The sequence below is a fragment of the Lissotriton helveticus genome, chromosome 3_1, assembly GCF_964261635.1.
Source record: "Lissotriton helveticus chromosome 3_1, aLisHel1.1, whole genome shotgun sequence".
Classification (NCBI taxonomy): Eukaryota; Metazoa; Chordata; class Amphibia; order Caudata; family Salamandridae; genus Lissotriton; species Lissotriton helveticus.
In genome coordinates, this window is record NC_136061.1 from 668005125 (window position 1) to 668029793 (window position 24669).

A 24669-nucleotide genomic window follows, 5' to 3' on the forward strand; every position below is an offset into this window, starting at 1 on the left:
CTTGTCAGGGAGAGAAGAATCGGTTCTGCTCCCTGGTATACCCCCGAACTTAGGAGCTGCAGAACCTCTTGCAAAAGGCTTGAACGGGCCTGGAGGAGAGAGCAGACAGAAGATAGTCGGGTCAACTATAAAAGAGAGATGAGGAAATATAAAAGTGCACTGAAGGATGTAAAAAAGACCTTCTTTAGTGATAGGATTGAGAGGGCTAGTAATTCTTCAAGAGAATCGTTCAAAATTTTTAAGGAACTTCTGAAAGCCCCGGTCCCGCCAGTCGTGCATGATAATCCTAAAGACAAATGTGAGGAACTGGCTAGTTTCTTCCATTCTAAAATAGAGAAAATACTATCCTCCTTGCTCGTTATCCCTCAAATCTCTGAGCCGGCTGCTAGTCCAGTAAGACGCCCGATTGAGCTTGCCTCCTTTGGCCCCTTCTCGGAAGAGGAGGTTACAAAGGTCCTGTTGGAGATGAAGAGTGGATCTCCGAGTGACCCAGTGCCCATAAAATATCTTAAGCTTGTGGCTAATACCTTGTCAACCCCGCTGACCGACCTCATCAATCTTTCACTCTCTCATGGCATAGTGCCACGGAGATGGAAAAGGGCAGTGGTAAAAGCCTTATTGAAAAAACCAGGATTGGATCCCTCCAACTTGACTAACTTCAGGCCAATTTCACTTCTGCCTGGGTTTTCAAAAATTGCAGAGAAGCTGGTTAATCGTCAGCTCTCTTACCATCTAGAGTCCAACCGCCTGTTGGGAGACTCCCAGACTGGTTTCCGCCCCGGCCAGGGAACGGACACAGCCTTGTTGGCAGTAGTGGAGGAAGCAAGGAGCACTCTAGACACAGGAGGGTCAGTGGCAGTGATCCTCCTGGACTTGAGTGCTGCCTTCGACACCGTGAGTCATCAGGTGCTCCTCCAACGTCTGGCAGAGGTAGGTGTCTCAGGGACCGCCCTGAAATGGTTGGGATCTTTCCTTTCCAATCGTTTCTACCAAGTCTGGGAGGGAGCAGAGCAGTCTGCCCTATTCCCTCTTCAATGTGGAGTCCCGCAGGGCTCATCGTTGAGCCCTACCTTATTTAATATATACATGACTCCACTTGAAGGAGTGGTAGCCCCTTCAGGGGTGAGGATCATCAGCTATGCTGATGATACTCAGCTGATGGTGGGCCTCACTCAGGTGGCGGAACAACCCAAGGTGCTACACGACTGCCTGGCCAATGTTTATCGTTGGATGTCCAACTCTGCCTTAAAGCTTAATGGAGGAAAAACTGAGCTGATGCTCCTGGGTAACTCCAGTCCCTCCATTATTGCTAGCTGCTGGCCCCGGTCTCTTGGTGATCCACCATCTCCCAAGAAGGAGATCAAGTCCTTGGGTTTATGGTTGGAGGAAGATCTGTCCTTTAGGTCTCACGCCAGGAAGACCGCGGGGGTTTGTTTTGGTCTGCTGAGGTCAGCTCGAAAGGTGTTACCACTGCTTCCTGATCCAGCAAAGAAGCTTTTGATACGTGGTTTAATCCTATCGAGGCTTGACTATGGGAATGCCTTGTTTCTCGGTGCTCCCGAAGCGACCTTTAAAACCCTCCAACAGGTGCAAAACGCAGCTGCGAGAGTCCTTATGGATATTCCCAGAAGGCAGTCTGCCGCCCCGGCCCTCAAAACGCTTCACTGGCTCCCCGTGAAGGAGCGGGTGAAATTTAAAGCGCTTTGTACGGCCCACAAAATTCTTCATGGCAAAGGCCCCCCCATCCTTTCTGACATGGCCCGTCCTTATAAGCCCCCACGCCTTTTGCGCTCGGACCAAAAACATCTTTTGCAGTCAGCGAGAGTTAGGAGAGCTCGTACTGGTGGCAGACGTTTCTCGGTGCAGGTGGCGATGCTGTGGAACTCTTTGCCCCTCAAGATTCGTGCTGAGCCCAAGATCCTACTATTTAGGAAACTTCTTAAGACCTACTTGTTTCCACAGTAGTGATTAGTTGAGTCTCTCCTTCTGGTCTGTCGCGCCGGGATGCCCCCGGGTAAGCTGAGCGCGTTATAAATTTCATATCATTATTATTATTATTATTATTTATAAGTGAAGAGGTCGCGGTGTGAAGTGGGAGTGAGTAACTGGAGTCTGGGAGTGGATGATGGATGAAAGACATGAGGTTGGGGATTGTTAATTGTTTATTGGTGTTATGTATAAATTTGGTTGTTTAACCCTGTCCTAATAAATTGACTCTTACGTTAGCTAACAGCGTGAAGGGGTTATTGCGCGAAGTCTCTTGTGGCATTCTGGCCTCTGCAATGCCGGTCAAGACTTTCGGGCTGAGACGGCATTGAGGAGGAACAGTAAAAGTGCCAGAGCAGCTCTGGAATGTTCTGGCCCTTATTATTATGTTGAATATTCAAACAACCATGGATTGAGGACATTTTCAATTGTGAATAAAATTCACATTTGTACAAACATACTACAAGCTACTTCTAGATTTATTATATTGTGGAAAACTCCTAACTAAACACATTTATTAACATGGTATATGAAAGGGGAGGACGCCTTCATCTTTTCTTTACAAGTCTTCACATTGAGGAAAAGTAAGGTCCAAACCTTGAGAGCAACCTTTCCACAACTAAAAGGGTATTGCACATTACTGGACCTTGGACCACTTTGAGTCAACATTTAAAGCTCGTGCTTGATTTGTAACCCACTCCTCTCCAGCCCTGATGATCAAAATACTTTGATTACAAAGTAAATGCAACATGACACCAATGGATAGTCGAGCTCGTGTTCCTTGTGATGTATGCATTCTCATCATTGTCCGCATGACAGCATGATTTAAATAATAATATAGCAAATTAATATCTCCATGTCTTCACATCTTCCCATCTTCAACAAGAACATTCTCTTGAAAGAATGTTCTTGTTGAAGATGGGGGATGTGAATATATAGAAATATGTCAGTGGTTAATCTGATGTAATATGATTTAAATAGGACAACGCAGAAAACACACGTCACTGGGCCCCACCAAAAAGCGTCTCATCACCCATCAGTGGGTCTCAACCTACAGTTTGGGAAATGCTGATGTAGAGTGCATGAGTGTGGAGAATAGTCGTTGCTTGCCTATGATCACACCACATATCATGTGCTGTGTGTGATTTTGTACTGTGCAACATTCTCCCAAGGAGTCAGGATGTAGACCTCTTGGTGCCTGTCAGGCCAAATCCTGTAAGAGGGAAGTGCCAACTTTATTACTTTAAGATGCTGTAGGAAACTGCCTTCTAATTATCCTGCATGTGTGAAGTGTTAGTCACTATCTCCACCTCCTCGGGCACCAAGAGGTTACAGAGCCTTGTTTACTACCGGTGTCCCAGAGCTTTGGGTTCTGTTTCATTGCTCAGGGGATGCCAAGGATTCCTATTTGGGTCTTGACTTTCCAAGGGTTAGAGTGGTCTAGTAGCAAGCTTTTATAAGCAGGTGATGAGGATTAGGAACTCTTGTACAGTATGTCAGTAATTGCACACAATTAAGGCAAATTTGCTAGTCACTATAATTCTTTAAAAAAAGTTTAAAGTGTGTCGAGTTGCAGCCATATGACACGAGCTGATGTTTGCCCGTGGAGCCCAGGCCCCACAAGCACTCTTTTTTGAGCATTGGCACTTATTTTTTCTCAAGAGACATTGACCTCAAGCAAGAAAGGGTATAACACACAAAAGGGAAAGTAGGAAGAGAAAGACGGAAAACAGTCACAAAGGGAGAAAGTAGGAACCTGCACGAGCAATAAAGAGGGATAGCGAGTGTCTGATATTGAATGGAAGAAGCAGGAGGTTATTTCAAGACTATGCAGCCTTGGTATTCTGTGCACCAACATTTAACTGCACTGGCCGTGGGTTTCTGAGCAGAGTTTTGAGCACCGGCATTCATTCTATTACAAACTATGCACTGGGAGCCAAGGAAGCAGAACCCCTGCCATTGCAGCTGCTGCTACAATGACACAACTGGAGTTGTCGTCCTCTTTATCTCCCTGAAATAGCTTGATGGAACTTTTCCCCAGATAATCCCCATGTCCATGGCGGGTGCTGCTTTGGCAGAAATAGATAAGTGGAAGCTGCTCCGAAAGGCCATACCGGCTTGACGGACCTGTCTACACCTATTTCATTTCCAAAAACAGACCATCAACGTGGAGGATCATCTTTGGAAATGATAACATTAGTGTCCTCTCCATTGCCATATTCACTGCGTCGGTCAGTGAAAATGGCAATGGTTTTAGAGATGGTGGAGTCGGCAGCAGTTCTGCCATCTGGAAAATCTTGTTACCCCTCACCTCTGATAGAGTTGAGAAGAACAAAGAGGTGGGTGGATGGGACAACCATAATTTTTTGGTGGTTTTACCCCTACCACCACTCTCTAATTGTGATGTAGGTCCTTTGTTTACAAATGAAACTGTAGAACAGCTAAAACTAAGACTTATGCAAAAAGCAAGATTTCTATCAAGTTCCAAGGTTGAGATAAGATGACAATCATATTTTTAGTGTTCAATCAGCCAGAAGTCATAATGTGAATAACTTAAGGACAGTGTCTTTATGGACAATGGTGAAAATGCGGCAGTGGTCCTTTTGTACTTATCCACAACCTTTGACATGGTAAGCCACACTGTTTTGAAACATCACTTAGTCAAGATAGGGATTGGAGGCAAAGCTCTTAAGCTGTTAGGTTTGTTTCTTAGTGAGAGAGTGCAATCAGTTTCCTTTGGAGACTACCTCCAAATCTTTTTCCCTACCATGTGAGTTCCCACAGGGGTCCCCGTTGAGCCCCACATTGTTCAACATTTAAGTGGCCCCACTGGCTAAACGGATCAGCTCCCCAGATTTACTACAATCTCCTACACGGATGAAACACAAATAGTAGTGTCGATTTCCTGTAACATAGAGGAGAGTGTTTTTTTATTCAAAACTCATGTTCTCTGGCCAGACGAATCAGCTCACTTCCTCTTGTTTAACCTACTAAAGATATTGAAAAAAATGTTGTCCTACATGTACAAGATCTTCAGTCAACAGTTGTTGTCTCTTTAGCTTTTTCGAGGTTGGACTAGTACAATGCCCTATATTTGGGCATTGTACTAGCCCAACCAGTACAGCAGGGCCTCTTAAAGAAACTCCAAAGGCTGCAGTTTGCTGCAGTTTGTCTTCTTAAAAACATGAAAAAATTAAAAGCAGCCTCTAAGGGGCTGAAGGAGCTTAGAGTGGCTGTTGAAGCGCTCAGAACTGCACAGAAAGCTCTCAACTAGACAGGTCCAGAATACCTGAAGAAACTTTTTGTTTGGTATTTGCCCAGAAGAGGCCTCCTGTCAGCCACATCTAAAACGCTGTTGGTTCCTAAAATCAAAGAAAAGTTCTTGGGGCGGCAGAAGTTTTGTTCATGTGACTTCTTTGATATGGAATCAAATGTCTATGCATCTAAGATGCCAACCAAACCTATGGATTTTTAGAAAACATCTAAAAACACGGCTCTTTTCTCTACCTTTGGAGTTGACTGTGGTTTAGGTCCCTTTCAGCAGTTTTGTCCTTGAAGATGTTAGCGCCAAGATGCCCTTGGGCATTCGTCGCGCTTTACAAAATTGAAATCAAATCAAATCTTAAGGAGGTATGGTAATGATAGATTAATAAAGATGTTTGCTAAGACTGTATGCTTTAGATAATTTTCTATTAATAGCGACTGTATATAGTCACTGGCCCCCACACCGTAGAAAACAAAATTAAAGTTCAAGACAATATATAACAAATGTATACCTTTAGGAAATAATATATGTGCCATTTGCCCTAGTTTTGCCGAAGCCTATGATCCAATGAGTGTTGATCATTAGATATCAGTTAATACTTCTCCAATTATGTTAAACTTAACAAACCCACCACCCAACAGTGAACAGGGAATCCCAACCCAATAGAATCTGACATTTTGCTGTGGATATTGGATATGAAGCAATGCCTTATTAGGGGAGTCTAATTTACATGAGGTACAACATCTGGTTATGGTAACAAGGAGGTTACACCATATTGTTAAGGGAACATTTAAAGTTCTCTAACGGTCTTAGTTGGCATTGGTCGAGAACCCAATACCTTACTGTTGGCACAAAATTTGTAGCAGTTTTTTATATTTATATTTACATTTGAGTGCCCTACATGAGCACTAGATTACATTACACATTATTATGTTTTTTTAGGCACAGGGAGATTGAGTGGAATCACAACACCATACTTCTAGGGTCTATCTTAGAAAGTGTGTCTCCCAAAAAAGCTCCTTTGGTTAGCGATACATTTCAGGACGAATGCCCTCACCCACCAAAGGTGGCATGCTTCATCATATGGGCTTCTCCTCCCAGTGTAAAATCCTAGTTCCACTGAGGGCTACAACTTCCTCACTGTGAGGTATGAGCTCTAGGATGTTTTTCTTATATATCCTGAGATGTACAAGGATGCTAAAATCCCATATGTGAGTGCTTGGTGTCGTGAGGGTGCAGCACTGGATGTGATAGAAAAGATAGAAGTGATTATAAAACTACCTAATTTGGTACCAAAAACTTTTTAATGGCTTGTCCAAATTGGCAGGGTTAAAAAGCAGTGCAAAGAAGTGTGAATTAGACTGCTAGGTTGGCAAGGTCGGTCGACATGTTTCAGCCTAAACAATCACACAGTATCCAGGCTTTCATCACGACCATAAAAATAATGCTGCTACAAATGTAATGAAAATTTAGAAAGATACAAAAAAACAAATACGTTTGTTAATACAAAACCAGTAATCCAATGTTATTTGCTTGGTACTACTGGAACGTATCTGAGGATTTGAGACACAAAAAAGAAACAACCCAGCAGTCTAATTCACTTCTATCTTTTCTATCACATCCAGTGCTGCACCCTCACGACACCAAGAGAAATTGACATCAACAAACTAGTGAACATGATCAGCATGACTCCATGATCTGAGTGGAGCATTGTCCCACTGCCTGGTGCAGAGCCAGCAAACTAAAAATAAAACAATATTTTAGCATCACTTTATTTTTCGCTTGCCGGCTCTGAACCAGCTTGTGCGAGGTGGGGCATGGGAGGGGGGAGGAGGCATGCTTGTGCACTCCTTAAGTATGCATATGTGTTTGGCCGGCCGTCTGAGGCCTACCAAAACACACAGGCACACTTAGGTTTCTCCAGCCAGGCTGCATTCAGCAGCCGGGCTGTAGAAACCCTGCAGACTCCATGATCTGAGTGGAGCGTCTTTCCTGCCCACTCAGGACAATCCTGGATTGGATTGGATGGGAGTCTGTCCAAGGAACTTCTGGTACAAGGAAGACAGCAGGATCAATGAGACGCAGGAGGAGGCCGGCAGCTTCAGGTACGTTTAAAAAAATTTATTAACATGCGATCCACACAGCCACCCCAGTGCTCCCCCACCTTTTAGGAGGGGCGACCGCCACTGACCCACATACCCTTCCTATCAAAGACTCTTGAGAAAAGTGTACCGGCCAAACTCACCAAGGATATAGAAGACCGTGAACTTCTCAACACCTTTGCTTGGGTTTAGGGTGGGATGCAGTGCTGAAACAGCTGTCCTTAACGTCACAAATGACATATTTTGGATGGTAGATACAGGCAACTCGTGCCTCTTAATACTTCTTGACTGCTCCTCAGTGTTTGACACAGTCAACCATCTAACACTCACAGACACCCTAAAACTTCGCCTGGGCATAAGAGACACAGTTTTTAACTGCTTACATAGATTGCATCTAGTCAAACTGAAGACTCACAATCTAACCAATCACACATAGTCGCTCTCTAACCCATCACACATATATCCCCGAAGGATCAATTCTCTCTCCCACACTTTTCACTCTTTTCATGGATCTCCTGACTACGATCATACAACCAGCTAACCTCCCATATCACCTGGTCGCAGACAAGACACAACTCTACCTAAAGATCTCTTCGCTCAGTGACATCCTTCACGTCAGCAAAATCCTTAATGAGGTTCAAAACTGGCTTGCTTTAAAATACCTTTAAAGACAGAATTCCTCCTAATATCCAGACAAGGTAGCTCCCCACCAATCCAAGAATGAATTACTCACCTAGATGCCCTCGAATGCAGTCCCACAATCATCAATTGCACTCAATCACTCAGGATCATGCTAGACAAAGGTTCGAGAATGACAACTCACATAAACCCCACACCACAAACAGCAGGGATAACTTTAAGCTCCGTTTAAATGTTAAACCTTTCGTTCCGGAGGAGGTCCTCAAAACGCTGTGCAATGCTTCGTGATCTCCAGACTAGACAATCACAATGCAACTCTAACTAAGAAACAAAATCCCACTTTGCCCACATGAGGGGCAAAGTAGGACACAGCCTTCAGGATCATAATAGGGGAACGTCGAGCCAAACACATTAACAAAGCTTCAGTGGCTCCCGACTGAAGCAAGAAGCAACTTATAGACAGCCTACATCGCACACAAAGCTCTAAAAAGGTGGACACTGAAATACCTATCAAGAAAACTTTCACGATCAAGGAGAAATTGCTCCCTAAGATGATCGGACACCCTGCTACTGGAGCCACCGAGATTTAAAGAAAATGAAGGTCCCAAGCAGGATCCTTCTCGGGTAAGGCAGTTGAAATCTGGAACTCCCTGCTACCAAAGATAAAGACAAACACATCTATAAAAAAGTCAAGAAAAATGTCAAACCGGTGCTGCTACAAAAACATCTTGGCTGCAATGGGAAAGGTCTCCTCCTCTAGATTCTCATGCAAACCCCAACATAAATGTACCATACCAACAGTCAACTAGACAAATACACAACCACGCCAGCTAACAGTGCAAACGCCATCCCAGCAGCGCATCCCTGCCCGGTCTCATACAGGCTACAGAATGACTGAACTACCATGGACTAGCGTCTCTCTCATATACAGGAGTCGACCTTCAACTGGTGGAATGTATACATGGAACCCTGCAGTTCTGGATTACCAAATAGGTAAAGTAGGCACTGGCCTACGGACCCCACTCCTTTTCGGGGCCCGCAACAACGGATCAAAATACAACTTAAAGTACATAGACATCAGATTCGCATAAACATTTGTCTCTTAAAAGGTCATTTTCAGGCAGCTGTCAGTTTGTAAAAAAAATCCGGTGCACTGGGTATTAGGAGATAATTTGTGAGGGGGCCCCAAAAAATTCGACTGCCTACGGGCCTCCACTGGGTTTAATCCGGCACTGGAAGACTGTAACATGCCTCTAACACGGTTTGTAACCTTTCAGACTATGTAATCCACCAATATAGGTGGAAACTATTGTTGTATATTTAATGCACTCTAATATCCTCGGGTCATGTTAACGTTATTTAAAACTCTCAAAATAAATAAATAAATTAGCAGATCCACACTTTCTTCCCGATGTTTGGTGACACAGAGAATGTTCGCCTTCATGGATTCCATCCAAGGCAACTGCAATGCAGTTCTACCTGTCCATGGGCAGGCTCTCTTTCTAGATTCATCATCCATGCAAGACCTAGTTCGCTGGGCTCCTCAGGGGATCCCCTCTCTCAAGGCAGAACAGCAGCTTGTCCTCCAAGCAGAGCACAGAATCAGGATTTCTCTGGTTTCCTATGCACGGTCCTAGCACTGAGTGAAACAGTAATCAAAAGCTATGCTCAGACTCCATCTCTGGAAAGGTGCTGCAGAGTTCCTTCTGAATTCCAAAGTAAATAAAAGGAAATAGATCGGAATAGCTACTTCTTATCTTGTTCGAATGGCATTTTCAGAAAACCATGAAACTACAAAAGTCATGTCATCTTTCTTAGTCCTATCTGAATCCAGGTAAATTGCAGGAAAGGAGTTAAGCAGAAATGTGTCAAATGGATATGTATCTGAGAGATAGAGGCCAAACACCCCAACCAGAATATTCCCATTACTGGGCTACCAAAAAAGATAAAGGAAACAAATTGTCAAAAGAATGTGTACTAGGACAACCAAAGGCCAGCTATCCAGAATGGAGCTGAGCAGATGATGAACAGACAGGTGAGGGGGCTACGCAGGCCAGAAACTCAGATTGGGAGGGAACGTACATTATTCCAGGACAGGGCTCTGAAGCTACCATTGATTGCAGCATAGAGACCAGACAAGGCTGAAACAACTTTATCATCTCTGAGGTGTAGCCTCAATGGGCTGTGCCAAAGCAGGAATGACGTTAATGTGAGCAAATTATAAATGGGTTGACCTGCTTGGAAATATATGAGAGCATTGTAGTTAAATGGCTATATTTTGGAGTGTGCTTGATTTCTATTTGTGTGATAACCATTTAAAAACTGATTCTGACACAGGTAAGAAGGTGGCCACCCACGTTCCAGTGTCTATGGTTTGAAAAGATTGCACACTGAAAGGTCACTCACGCCACTAGAGGACTCCTATGGAAGCCTGCTATTACTGTAAGGGCAGGCGGCTTGTCTTGGGCTTTGTGGTGGGTCTGTAAGCTGTGATGGGTTGTGCCCTAGCGTGAGCTTCTGGTCTAACTGGAAGAAAGTTACAGTTCTCACCTTGACGAAGGGGAAGGCAGCGCCTGGTTTGAATGGCTCATTCTCATGTTCCAGCTGGTACTTGACATATTCCTCTAGTCCCTGCTCCCGATAAATCTTCTGCTCTTCCTCCATCCGAAAGAGGGCTCGCGAAGACACAGCGATGGTGATGGCATTCTGTGGCTTTGGCTGCAAGAGAAAAAGTCAGTTAGAGACAGTGATGGTGGGGGGAGTGTGGAAGTCAAATGACCATGGTATGGGTGAGGGTGAAGGTCGAAGGCTCTAGAAGGAGTAAAGGTGAAGCATGTGATCTATGAGGGTTACAGTGGAGGATGAGTGAGGCTCATAGCCATAGAGTGAGTGAGTGACAGCGGAGGTCATCAGTTCAAGGATGGTTGAGGCGGAGGCCAAATGTTCTAGGAGGGAAAGGTGGGTGTCAACTGCCCTAAGGTGGAATGGGTGGCAATGGATGCTCCCTGCCCCAGGAGTAGAGGACAACAACCATAAAAGCTTTGAGGGTAAACGTTAAATGCCTAAGAAGTGAAGATGTGGGCACCAAAACTTAACTTATCCATACTGGAACACATCAGAGACCTCAGTGTATTCCAGTAGCTTATCCCATGCTGCTTTTAGTTTTGCTGTGGAGAAGCTTCTAGTCTCATGTGCAAATTAGTACATTTTCAATTCCTAAATAGGGAATAATAAAGATTCTCTATTTAGAAATTACTAAATGTTATGTGCTATGAGTCAAGTAACTTAAATAACACTTTCTTTGGATTCTCCATTTAAGAATACCACGCCTCATGCCTGAAGAATGCATTTGGTAAAAGGGGTCGAAATTTGTACACCGACATTTAGCGAATGCATTTATATTTTGTTAACCAACCAATATACTCATAGGTTGCAAATTTTGACTCAATACGATTTGCTACAATCACACTGATGATGGATTGCTGGGGTCTGCAGACCACCATGTCTGTGATTGATTTTTTTTTTTTTAATGCAGTCTGTTTTCCTGAGAGGAAAGTTTTCAAACATTTAAGCAGTGGGCGTGCCTACTCTTGAAAAATGTTTTTGTAAATATTCACAAAGGGGTACGGGTCTCTTGAGGACCCCATATCATTTGTGAATGGGTTACCAGCTCCTTTTGAGTTGGTGGTAAAACAATATTTTGCAACCAAAATCTGGTCGCAAAACATTAGCACATACCATAAAGAATCAGCATTTGAAAGTGATGCCCTTAACACGCCCCTTCCTAACAACGATTCCTAATGGTTTCCTAAATCCATTAACCGATTCAGAAAACCCTTTCCGAAACGTTAAATGAGTACATTTAAAACAAGTGTTTCAGCTTTCCGAAACCCTGTGATTTACTGAATCCTAGTGCTGGAAAGTGCAAACCCTTTGCACATGAGTCTCCAGTGCCCAATGGGGGGAAATTCTCATTGCTGGAAGAACTTCAGAGAGCAAGACTTGGTGAAAGCTTATGAGCAGTTGAACATCTCCTGGTAGTCTAGGCAGAAGCCTTACTCTATGTCGCATCTGGGGCAGCTGCCAACCAAATCAAATGAGGTGAAGTACCTCAGAGGAATCATGGACTTCTACCTTTCACTTTAGGCTTCAATAACATGTCATGATTTTATACATGCATACATAGATTGGAGTACCTAAACCTCAACCTTTGGCTTTCATTTCATGTCTTTAAAGTGACAAGAGATGAATTCTACATGATTAGAATACTATGGTTAATCTTCCCATACCTAGGTCTCTATCAAAGCATACAGGCATCACTCACACTACACAGGCTGGCAACTATGCAGGCTGGTTAACAGCAACAAATAAGCAAATTGCATGCTTACAATGTTGAAAACAATCTGCAGTTCCAACTACAACAAGACAAAACTGATATCTTTCGGACGACAGAGGACAATATTAACCTCGACAACATGCTCTACCAATACGGGGTATTCGTAGTACTATACATACATTGGAGTAAGGATGGATAAAGACTTAAATTAGAACCTTGATATTGGACATCTGCGTTCTAGAGCTTAAATATCACCGGTACAATAAAAGGTTTGCAATAAAATATGGTGTGTGGGGTGGGGGGGAGCGGGCAATCATGCCGACCCTTAGTTTACAAAACAAAGATGGTCCTAGTCCTGTCGTATGACTTGTCAAATTGGAAACCTAATAAAATAGGAAAACTAGAGAGTATTTTAATGAACTGCGTCAAGAAGCTGTTTAACTTGAGAAGTTTGTCGCTGCAATGTTGCATAAGACTTGAGTTAGGTGTCAGCCCCCCTGAACACATTGGTTCACATCAATCAAATCAATTATTATATTGATTGTATGTCGATGGGTGTAAATATACTAAAATCTATGATCAAAACTGAACTCCTTCCACAAGAATTTGAGGTACAATTGTCTGAACCTTGCACTTCTAAGATCTAAGAGGCACATGCATCAAGGTAGGCAATTGCGATTCCTTAATTGCGATCATTAAGGCATCGCAATTATAGAATCGCAAGTGCCTATGCATGTAGGTTTCGCTAAAATATTAGCGATTCCTACATATTCTGTAATTATAAATAGCAAATTGCGGTTCGAAATTAAGGAATAGCTTCCCATTCATTCCTAGGGTCCAGAGGCCCATAGGAATGAATGGGAATTGCATGCACAATTTGTGAGTACCAAATAAGTACTCGCATATTGAGGTTGCAATTTTAAGGGTGCAAGGGGGCCAAAGGGCCACTCTGATGCACCCCCGAAATTGGCATGTGTGCACATGTGGCGCACACACATGCCCAAGGACATTTTTGTGCGCCACATGGCACTTTGAAAAATGCACTTTTATGCATTTTTCAAGGTTTTTGCAAATTACCATCAACTTGCAGTTTATGGTAAATAGCATTTCCTAAATGCGAAGTCGCATATAGGAAAGGCTTGTTGCATCCCAAAAAGGGAATAGCAATTTGCGAGGATGTCTCCGGCTTCGTCACGGCTCCAAAGCCCATGACTTCGACAGAACGGACTGCACCGGAGCCAGATTTGGAGGTCCCTCAACAACATGGGGTGCCAGTGCCCTCAAACCAACCGGAGCATCCAGCATTCATGGCTCCTGGATCTGATTCTTCCACATTTCTGAATGCTATGCTTAGCATTTTTACCAGGGCTGCGGCTCCATCTAGGGCGCCTGCAGGTCCCATGGGTCGACTATCTTATTGAGTAGACCGTGAAATGCTGTGCAAGGGATATGTTCAAAAGACGATAATCCACAGTCAGATGTATCCATCAGAAAATATTAATTAATGACACTTGAACTGTAACAGCTTAAACCCTGCCGTTACAAAGACAATGATGAAGAAACCTATTATTATTATTATGAACAGTGCGGCATTTTATTCTACACTTGGACTTTTGAGCCTCCTCTAATAGAATTTGTGTTTTATCTGGCTGCCTTCGGACATTCCTCTCTGTGTCTATTATTATCTTATCCCATTGCAGCAGTTGCTAGGGCTATTATTTCCAATTTATATAGTGCTCAGTGTGACATTGCAGCGCGTTCCGTGGCCTGAGGATAGTTCTCTAAATGGTCCCACTGTTCCTCTCATAGTTCTGTGTCCAAACAGGTTTGTGAGAAGCTGCCAGCGCTTGCATACCGAGCCTCTGTTAGGGAGTGCTTCACATTTTAGTGCCTTGTTCATCTGAAGGGTAGGCGGGAGGGCTGTACCAGGGCAGTTTGCGTAGCTTTTCACTCAGTACACATGCCCGTTGCCTGGCAGAGAGTGTAGTGTGTATGTGTGGTGGCTTGTTCAGGCATGCGCTGTTGGGGGTCCTAGAGCCCCTTTAGTTACATATCTGTGCAGAGATGTATGTGTGATCGGAATCTTGTAAGTTCTCTGTTGTCACCTTCTCATTGAACCCTATACCACAGAAGCAACTACAATAACCGGACACAATATACGGATGAATCGCATTATTTCACATAGGTCCTTCAAAGATGGCTTTGATCAGGGAATTCAATACGTAGACTAAGGCCCTCATCACGAGTTGAGGTATTGCACCCGGAGCCATAACTCTAGGTGAAATTCTGCAAAAAACTGTGAGTTTCTGCAAGTCTGGAATTATCCAGTCTGCAAACTTAGGCTACCTTTCGAAGCCCTGAGATGCCAGATCTTTTCAGATGCCATAGGGACAGGGGCTGTAATCAGCAGCATTGCCCTGACACCCACCCAACCCTGCAGTAGTTTGGGAGGAGCAAACTGTGCTCTCACTACACCGCTCCACCCCCACACTCTACAGGCTCTGCCTGCTTTCTCCCTGGAATCAGGGAAAACACACGGCAAAGGAACCGACATCTCATGTCTCTGTGGTCAATTTCCTTCAGGGGAAAAACTCAGATTAGCCAGGATTAGGTGGCAGAATACCAAATGGGATTGGGGATTCTGACTGGTATCCCTAACCTAAATTCTGGCCAATTCACAATGAGGACCAGAAAGGTGGACACAATGTCTCAGATGTGGCCTTCCCTTACGAGTGCTATACATTCAGAGCTTACTACGACACTGCGGGTGCATCCTCTACAACTGGACACAATACTCCAGACAGGGCCTCCAAAAGTGGACATAATACACCAGATGAGCCCGCCAGCACAAACCACAATAGTACTGAGGTGGCCTCAACAAGTGATCACAATGATCCATATTTCGCCTCCGAAAGTAAACAGAATGCTCCAGCTGTGGCCTTGACCAGTGAACACGATGCACACCCCAACATTCCCTCTGTCCTTTCCAAGACCTCGCTCCTGTTTCGAGGACAAATGAGAGGACCCTCAGACGGTTCTTCTTGTTAGAGGTCTTTAAAACCACACTCATATTTCCAGCTACCGCCTCTCCTTTCATCAGAGCACAGATCCGGCCAGCGTGCATTTTGGGAAGTACAATTTTTATAAAGTTACCTGGGCTTCAACAAAGCTTTGCTGCCTCAATAAGTATACCCTTTATTTTTGCAAGGTAGTAACTAAACAAGCATTGGTTATACCAATCTTTGTATGAGGGATGCAACAGTGCTGTCAGAGGTATCACAGTGCTACTCGGTGAGGCACAGTGTCAGTCGTTTTGCCCATGAGTCTGAGAAGGCTGCCAGTAGACTGAGACCGCTGGGTTATAATGAGTTTATAAATGCCTCTGGTATGTGTGACTGATACTCTGTGATGGGCCTGGAGTGCTTCTGGTACTATATAAACTCTAGTTGTAATAGGAATTGTTTGTCATTGGCTAAAAGCTTATTACGTTCTTTTAAAAGTGCTGTAAATACACGTGAGATCTTGGGCTGTGAATTATATTGAGTCATGGTACGGAGAAATTTTAATGTTTGTATGTTTGTTACTGTATAAATTGTAACTACATGGGGTTGAAATATATGAATTTTTGTTTTAGGCTATTTAGCAAAAAGTTGTCTATTTTTTGTGAATTGTGTGTATATTTCTATAAGAATTCATTTCTTGGAAATAAAGTATTTTGACTTGACCATGTGAAGACTAGTCCACAAGGGGAGTGAGAATGGTGGCGCTATTTAGCATATTCCCCTTGGGTTTTCTTCTAGGACATTGCTGAAGACATGCTAACTACTGAATTAGTGATGGACAAGTCTTAGGACCTTACTGGGAGTTTTGTTAAGAAAGGACGTCTGCCCTGTCTGCAGCGCTTAGGGGCAGATTTATGAGGCTCTTGCGCCTCCTTGCGCCGCAATTGCGTCACGTAATGTGACGCAACAGCAGCGCAAACAATGCGCCCTATTTACAACGTGACGCATCTAGGAGATGCGTCACGTTGGAAACCCCTGCGCCATAAGGAGGCGTTCCTGCGCAGGGGGGGGCGTTTCTGCGCAGGAACGCCTCCTAAAAGTGGCTGAGTGAAATCTATGAGATTTCACTCAGTCACTTTCTACGTCAATTCCTTGCGCCTGCTTGAAGCAGGCGTGAGGGTGATGCACCATACATTGAATAGGTGGCCCCTGTGCATTGCAGGAGTCATGCCGCACTTGCGACATGACTCCTGCAATGCGCCGCCCGTGCGCCGAGAGATGCGTCACGCATCTTTACTTCCTTGCACCATGGTGCGCCGCATCATAAATACGGCGCACCATGGGTGGCGGAGCAGTGGCGCACTGTGGCGCATGTTAACTGGCGCATCCCTGGGGATGCGCCAGTTAACATAAATCTGCCCCTTAGAGTGTACAGAGCCCGTCGGCAGGACATCAGCCACTTTCTAGTCCATGTCCTGCATCCACCAAACTCTAAATGAGCCCCTTCATCTTGAAACAACGACACTGCGAGAAATCATTCCTAAGCTAAGCCTCAATGAGGCTGCTCAAAGACTGGGTGGGAATTAAAGACCAGGCTGTCCAATTCATTTTACTTTTTTGAATCGTATAACCCTTGACCCTGACCACTGGCATACACCCCCACCTAGAACTAATATTACCATCAGTTCTCACCCAGCACCAGTTATGTCAGTAAACAAAATCTCAGCCCCTGGCCTTTATGATGCTCCTAGGCACTAGCCGTCTCCTTAGGGACTCTTCCTCAATCCTCTTTTACTGAACAGCACTACGACGACTGAAGCAGGTGCTCTCACCTACTCCAAAGCCAATCCAGCTCCTCTCTGTGCGCGCAGATACTGAGCATGTGCAGCACTGTACCCATCATGCTCAGGGCACAGCTGAGTTTATATCACTAACTCTCTGAACATTGGAAACTTAGACTGACATTCCCCCAGCTTCAGGGCCGTTTCTACCATTAGGCAACACTAGGCGGTCGCCTAGGGCGGCAAAAAGGCTAGGGCGGCAAAAGGGGGAAAAATTTACTTAACTCATGTATAAGCCGTGTCCATGTATGTAAATATATATTTTTTTATATACAATAAAGAATTTCAGAAATAAAAAAGTGTTTACTTTCTTTGCCCTGAAGCTGCACCTGTGCGTGCGCCAGTGCTTAGCGCAGGTTCCTCTGCTCACAGGGCCCTTGAGCTTGTGTCCCCGACTTTTGTACTACATTATGCTTATAGAAACCCGTTCCAATAGTAGGATCACCGTGTAACCCGACGGACTTGAGGTATGGCTTGTTTTGTTGCTGCCTCCGAGGGCCTATCATACCAGTGTCCTGCCCAGCAGGGACACTCCTCTCCACAAATCTTCAGAGGAAGCCCGAGCGCTGAAATCATAGTCCACACTACGGGCTGAGAGAGGCTGCCATGGCCGCAAGCGCACCAGAGGCCCCCGGCGTCCAGCAGCCCTCGGCCTCCCTTTGCACTGGGTACCCATCAGCTGCTCTCGGTGACGACGCTTCCTGCATCATTTGCTTGGAGTACTTCACAGATCCGGTGACCATAGAGTGCGTACCTCTCATGCCTCACCCATTACATGAAGTAGAAGATTTAACCATCTCGTGCCAGAGATGCAGACCTCGGCAAGGCCGCAGATGAGTTTTTGTGAAGGCCACTGTAAAATAAATAAGACAAGTGTGTGTCCGGTGTGCTGGAACCCCAAATCATAAATGTTACACTGGGGGATCTGAAGCGGAAGGCGGCAAAGAATACAAGGTACAGTAAAGTATGTCATCACTTAGTCAACACGTGTTGAAGTAATCCATGCAAGCAAGATAATAGTACAAGTAAACTGTCTTGGGTTGTGGATACCTAGGTAATGAGGGGCCCTCTGCCACCAGGCCCCCGTAGAGCCCTCTGTATAAGCCATCCATGTACCACAACCCACTAACTGTGCGCTGAAGCTGCCCCTGTGCGCGCGCTCGTGCCTAGGGCCCTCTGTCACCAGGCCCCTGGAGAGCCCTCGTTGTGCCATGCGCCGTACTACCTACCAGACGGAGACTTCTGTAAAGCACAAATTATTAAACACCAATCCCCAGGAGAAAGATTGTAATGAAAATTGTAGCGCTCTCATCAAAGTGACGGATAATTCTGCTTTCTGTGACCCCGACCCTGCTGTGTTGGTGGTGGGGAGTGGGCAGGGAAAGGGACTGCGCTGCACAGAATTTTAAGGGCAGTGAAAAGGCTTGTTTCCTTTTACACACAAAGAAAATCAGCACCTCTGTTTGAAGTACTTAAAAAATTGCATATTCAGTAATACATGTGAGCCCACACGTGCATCACGTGCAGTGAAGCATAGCAATGATGATGTCATTTTAAAGCGCCTACAACCAAAGACCTGCCGCTTAGAAGTGCACTGGCTCATAGGTTTTTATTTGAATTACCACAGCTACGTGTTACATAAGTTAGCTGCCCAGAACGGCTTATAGTCTGAATAGGCCCTAAATGATCCATTGCTAGTACATTCTAGTTACTCAAGCACCCTAGCAGCAGGTGTTGAACCCACTGGACAATCCTTAGCTGGTAGGTTGTTAGAAGGCTAGAACTATCAAGGTTCTCTTATTTTGTCGTTTTTAACACTTAGCAAACGATTTGTATTTTGGCAAGTGTTACTTTGTGCTTGAATCCACACTAATGGAACAATATGCATTATGTAAATGACTTCTAGCCTAAATAAATGGGAGGCGGGGAATCTTTTTATATTTGTCCTCTCAACTAAACAAGCATTTTCAAAGCCAATAGATTTCACCTGCGCAAGAGCTATTGGCTTTGCCAGTGTCTTCTAGCCATGTTGTGCAGCAGCGTGGAATGGAGAGGAGGGGCATAGAGTGGTTTGGCGTGGAGTTGAGTAGAGTGGAATGACATGGAGTAGAGTGGTGTAGAATGGCGTGGCATTGAGTAAAGTTGAGTGGAATGTGGTAGACTAGAGTGGGGTGGAGTGGAGCAGAATATAGTGAGTGGAGTGGCGTGGCGTAGAGTACAGTGGAGTGTCAAAGAGTACAGTGGTGTAGAGTAGGGTGGTGTAATGTGGTGCAAAGTAAACTAGAGTGGCACTGACGCAAAGTGCAGTGGTGTGGCACAGAATACAATGGCCTTAGAAAACACCATTGAAGTTAGAAGAGCGAAATTTAAAAATGAAATAAAATATCATGAACAGTGCTTATTTAATTATTTAATGTTTAATGTGTTTTATTTTTGAATGCAAGTTCTTTTATATCTAATGCATTAATTATTCTGCCCTGGTACAGGGGGAGAGAGTGATGGTAGTTAAAATGGAGGGGGTGGCATTTTTCAATTCTCGCCTAGGGCGGCAAAACACCTAGAAAAAAAATACTGTGCAACAATAGAATACAGAAGCATGACAGAGGAGCTGTGATCATATCCAGATCCACTCTTAATCAATCCACTCTTAATATATTCCTACTTTCCAGCCTCAAAAGCACTCCCCCTGAAAGGCTTGTATGGCTTTGTTTACTCACTGTGCGACTGGAACTACTTTCTTCACCTGCTTCACCTACAGAAGTAGAATGGCTAAAAGAATTGCTTGGCCTGGTTTGGGAAGTGTCCACGCCGTCATCAAACTTCAAGGTCTTAGGGAAAAAAAGTGTCACTGGAAGATAAAGGAGCTGTCTGAAATTAATTCAGGAATTGGGAATTGGAAAGAAAGGGCAAAGATTAATGCATTTTCCTCCCCTTCCTATCCCCATCGCCTGGTTTTTTTCTTCCTTTGGTAAGGTGGCAGGTAGTAGGAGAGAGGGTGGAAGGAGCTGGGCAGGGGGGAACAGGGTGGAGGGCCTGCCATTGATAATGCTATACAAATGTAGCCTGGTTTAAAGGCCACTGTCACACACCACGTGTGTGTGTGTATATATATATATATATATATATATATATATATATATATATATATATATATATATATATATATATATATATATATATATATATATATATATATATATATATATCCCCTTACCCTCAACTGCATCCTCTAGACACCCTTTCATGACTTGTGTATATATGTCAATAGGGTACTGAAAGGGTTAAAGTACTGTGCCTGGTGCAGCAACCCTGCTTTCAGACGAAGTTTCTGTCTAACCTGCTGATGTATTACATCTCTTCCAGCTGAAGCCCCTATATTGAAAGAAGGCCTACTCTGTGGAAATAACATGTGGGATGTAGGATCCAAAGGTATGGAACACCCCCCAATGTTCTTGGGGGCCAGTCCACGCTATGAAGCTGAATAAAATAAATAAATAAAATCTCTTGCTATTGCATTTGTTAGAGTTTACAATGTAAAAATGCTTCCTATTGAATTATCGAAGTACACAATGTAAAACTCCTTACAGCTGTATTTACCATTGAATTGCACAATAGAAAGTCTCTTTATTTGACAAAGGGTCTGCATTACCAGTACTTCTATCAGTTATAGGTAACGGAACTACTACTTACGAAGGCTATTTCTTCTCATGTTAGACTATGAGCTCTAATGCTGTCTGTAGCCAGCCCTAAAATAGATCACGTTTGTAGAGACTTCGGGAATGTTCTTAATTAACTGTTCAGCTAAATATTTGGAAGGTGCCTTATATTGAGGAGGTGGCAGCTAATCCAGGATTCCAAGTCTGGAATGAAAGCCGCTCTTGATGTGCCTGAATTCCTGACCTTTTGCAGGAAGGAGAGAATTACCTGGGATTTCTGTTGCATGTTATGCTTCTGCTAGCTCTTGTACTCTGGATGTAACTCCCTTCATAGCACAGTCCGGCAAATATTCAGATGTACTTAATACTGTATGCCATACACACAATTGTAAACGGAAGTCAAATAGCATAAATTAAAGAACACAAACACATGGTCACAACCAAAGACAGATAGATGATCCACCTGATAATTAGGCTAAGGATTGATTAACAAAGAAAGCTAGCAATACATAGATACCACCAACCACTTAAAAAAGCAAACACCTAAATAACTGGCATCCTGTGGTCGAAGTGCATTAGGTATGGGAACTGCAATGCTGTGCACAATGGGGTGGAGTGAGTGAGCGCGGCGGCAGTAAAAGGCGTGGGGAAAAAATATTCTTTATTTTTTTTTGTGTTTCTCCTTCAGGCACCTACATATAAAACAAGGCACAGCTTAAATTAAAAATAAATGCAAGTTAAGTTAGTCACTGGTAACTGCACTGTCGTACAGTATGAAACCTCTATTAGTTAATGCACTGCAGAGATCTGTGTCTGCAAAAAGAGAGCCATAAAATTGAATTCTGGTTGATACAATGGAGAATAATGCTACGAGTTCCCAGTCACAGACAGAAAGCACTGTGGAAAAGGAAGTCATTATTTTAAATTTGCATTACACACAGTATAAGATAGGGTAATACAAAATGCGCAAAAAGGTTTTAGATTTAAAAAAAGGGCTTCCAGAATAAAGAACTTTACTAATACCTAGACGGTACATAGTGCATTTTTTTATAACTGTGCATTAAAAATACACATATCACAACTCACCTGGTAACTCTCTTGCAATACCGCTCAAAAAGAATATATCTGTTATCAGGAACCTTCAAGTGATTGCATCAATTAAAGCCAGTACCCTTTATATTTGCAGATTGACCAGTTGTTTACATATGTGTTTCTTTCAGGCAGGCAGGCACCCTGGAAGGAAGGTTTGTTTAGCTGTCTGCCCCTTCCTCAGTTTCACAGCACAGGGGACTCCCTTTCAACTCTTTGAATTGACTGTCCCGGGACGGTTGTCTTTTCACAAAAAGTTGGGGAACTGTTTTCCTTAAATTAAAAAAGTATGGGCATGCCGTGCCCCTCAGACGCCGTCCACTTCGCCCACTGCTGACACTTACATAAGCTGTTGACTAACTTCCTAAACATTATAGTACACGGACACCCATGTAAATAGATTTCACAAACATACTATTAAAAACCACATGAGAGAAAATATGTCCTGTGCCGGCCTTAGCTTGGATACCTGGTTTGATTGGCCTGAGAGTAATCAGGGCGTACTGGGTTCCAATTGTGATAGCTGGAGCCTTTTACCACTAGTGACCTGGTCCCAGTGTATTATTGATATTCATACTGGATTATATTGACTCTCAGGATAGTGAGGAAGAGCAGTTTCAATGATCTCAAGGGGGTGATGAGCGTTAAACACTCAAAAACGCTACTACTTCTGTCCGCTTCACTTTGTATAAAGAAAAATACTTTAATATACATATAAAATTAGAACAAAAAAAACAAGTCTCTAGCACCTTCCTTAAGAGATCTGAGCTAAACAATGATATGATGCCAACGCTTCACAAGCTAGATTTTCCTCTAACTTTGATGTCTATGGCTAATGTTACTCTCTAGAGATGTTTGCAATTAGTTACTGACTTAGCAATGATGGCACCAACTGACTTAAATTCTGGACTAGTTTAACCATGTGCATAAGTGAGGACAATTCTTACCATGTGCTCACTAGCATACTCCGTGGCAGTCAAAGCCCAGTGCACAGTCTCAGCCACCATCTAACTGCAGTTTAATGTGTCCTCCAGTTAGCAACTGGTCAGGTTACTACACCTCAGATGGACATGTCCCTTTTTGCTTACTTTTCTGAGATTTGTGCTACTTGCCACACTTGCAATATGTTTTCAAGGTTTCAATGGAACTCTCGTGAGTTCCACAAACCTGTCCGAAATGGCCAGAAGATCCCTCACCAGGTCTGTTGCACTGAGCAGGGGTAAAGGGGGCCGAAAGACCAACATCCAGTGGATGCTGCTTGACACTGTCAAAGGGACTCCACAAGCCCAAAGGCTCTGGTTGGCAGCTACATCTGGATCCGGTACTCATACACCAGAATCTCAGTCATGATGACCGATACTTATAGTAAGAGCTGTCAAAAAAACCTCTTGCATTATTGACGTTCTGGGGTTTTCGACAATTAATGACTGCATTGCTACTGCATGATCAGCTCACTTCAAACATGTAGACAACAAGAGTGTCTTTGATGAGCTACTTCCAACCAGCCCTAGTACAGTGCTTCTTGGGACCAGACAGTAGGCCACAACTCTTGAGGTTAAAATCAGACAGGAGGAGGAAGAGTGCTCTACAGAAGAACTACGCCATGCTTCCAACAGAAGAGGCGAATAGTGATAGGCAAGCCCCACACTTAAGCAGCTACAGTGGGGGCTGCCTGCCACTGGGCCTGATGTCCAGCAGACTAGGTCACAGACAAAGTAGAATTATTGCCTTCTGTCTGTTATTTAAGAGAAAGCTAATACCTACAACTTAGCCAGAATGCAATGATACAGCAAAGAGGTGGTGGGGTCGATGGCTGGTAATGGCGCTACAGCGATAATGACAATTTGGGACAAATGAGTGGAAGAGGGTTAAAAGGGGGAGGTAGAACTAGGGAGAAACAGAAAGGAAGCAGGTGCAGAAATGAAAGGAAAAAAGTTGAGATGAAAGAAGAAAACATAGAAAAGGGGAATTAAGGAAGCCTCTTAACACCTTGGGTGTAAGTGAACCTCAGCACATTGTGGTACTTTTTTTTTATATATATCATTAGGGCCCCGCCAGAAACAGCGAAAAGACCTTTTAGTCATTAGGCAATTTTTTTTTAAAACAGTGCTGCAAAATGTACTATTTGGTCCTTTAAAAAAAAAACAGTTCTTAGAAGGGGAACACCTCCTCAGCACCAACACCCACCTCAAAAATGATACTGATGGTTGGACTCACTTGCTTGGATTGCTCGGAGCCTTATAGGTTTCGTCAACCTGTAATGGGTCGGATGGGTCATTTTACATTTGTTTCATTGGAAGTGGTACTGAAACCGTCACCCCCAGCACACTATATCCATGTCCAGCCTAATCTGTGGATGGGGGAGACACAAAGGGCATCCTCGCACAAACCCCACCACATACAATTCATGGATTCGTCCTTTCTCTGCTTTTTCTTGGCTCTGTTAAACCTGATTTATTGGCCTGCGTGATATCATCATGGGTAGGGAAGTCAAGGAGCGTAAGGCTGTAGGGATGGGATTGACGAAGAAAGAGTCCAAATTGAGGCTTCTTTCAAGGGGATCAAAGGAAGACCTCTCTACAATGAGATCAAGGAGGAGCTGATGAATTAGCAGCTCTCTTTAAGGAGCCTGAAGTAGGAACTGTCCTATCAATAGCTCTCTTACTCTCTCCAAAAAGGAAAAATAAAACGATTTACTTTCTTTGCTGAAGCCAGCGTGACTCTCACTGGAAACAGAGACTTCAATGTGCACT

At 43.9% G+C, this 24669-nt stretch overlaps 1 protein-coding gene across 2 annotated transcripts in view; it reads right to left on the bottom strand.

Annotated features, from left to right (window-relative positions):
* Positions 1 to 24669, bottom strand: part of NT5C1A (5'-nucleotidase, cytosolic IA) — a 201407-nt gene that overhangs the window by 99177 nt on the left and 77561 nt on the right. For both annotated transcript variants that reach the window (XM_078683730.1, XM_078683731.1), the window contains exon 2: positions 10543 to 10710. In XM_078683730.1, coding sequence (XP_078539856.1) covers positions 10543 to 10710 — 168 coding nt within the window. The remainder of the gene's footprint in view (positions 1 to 10542; positions 10711 to 24669) is intronic.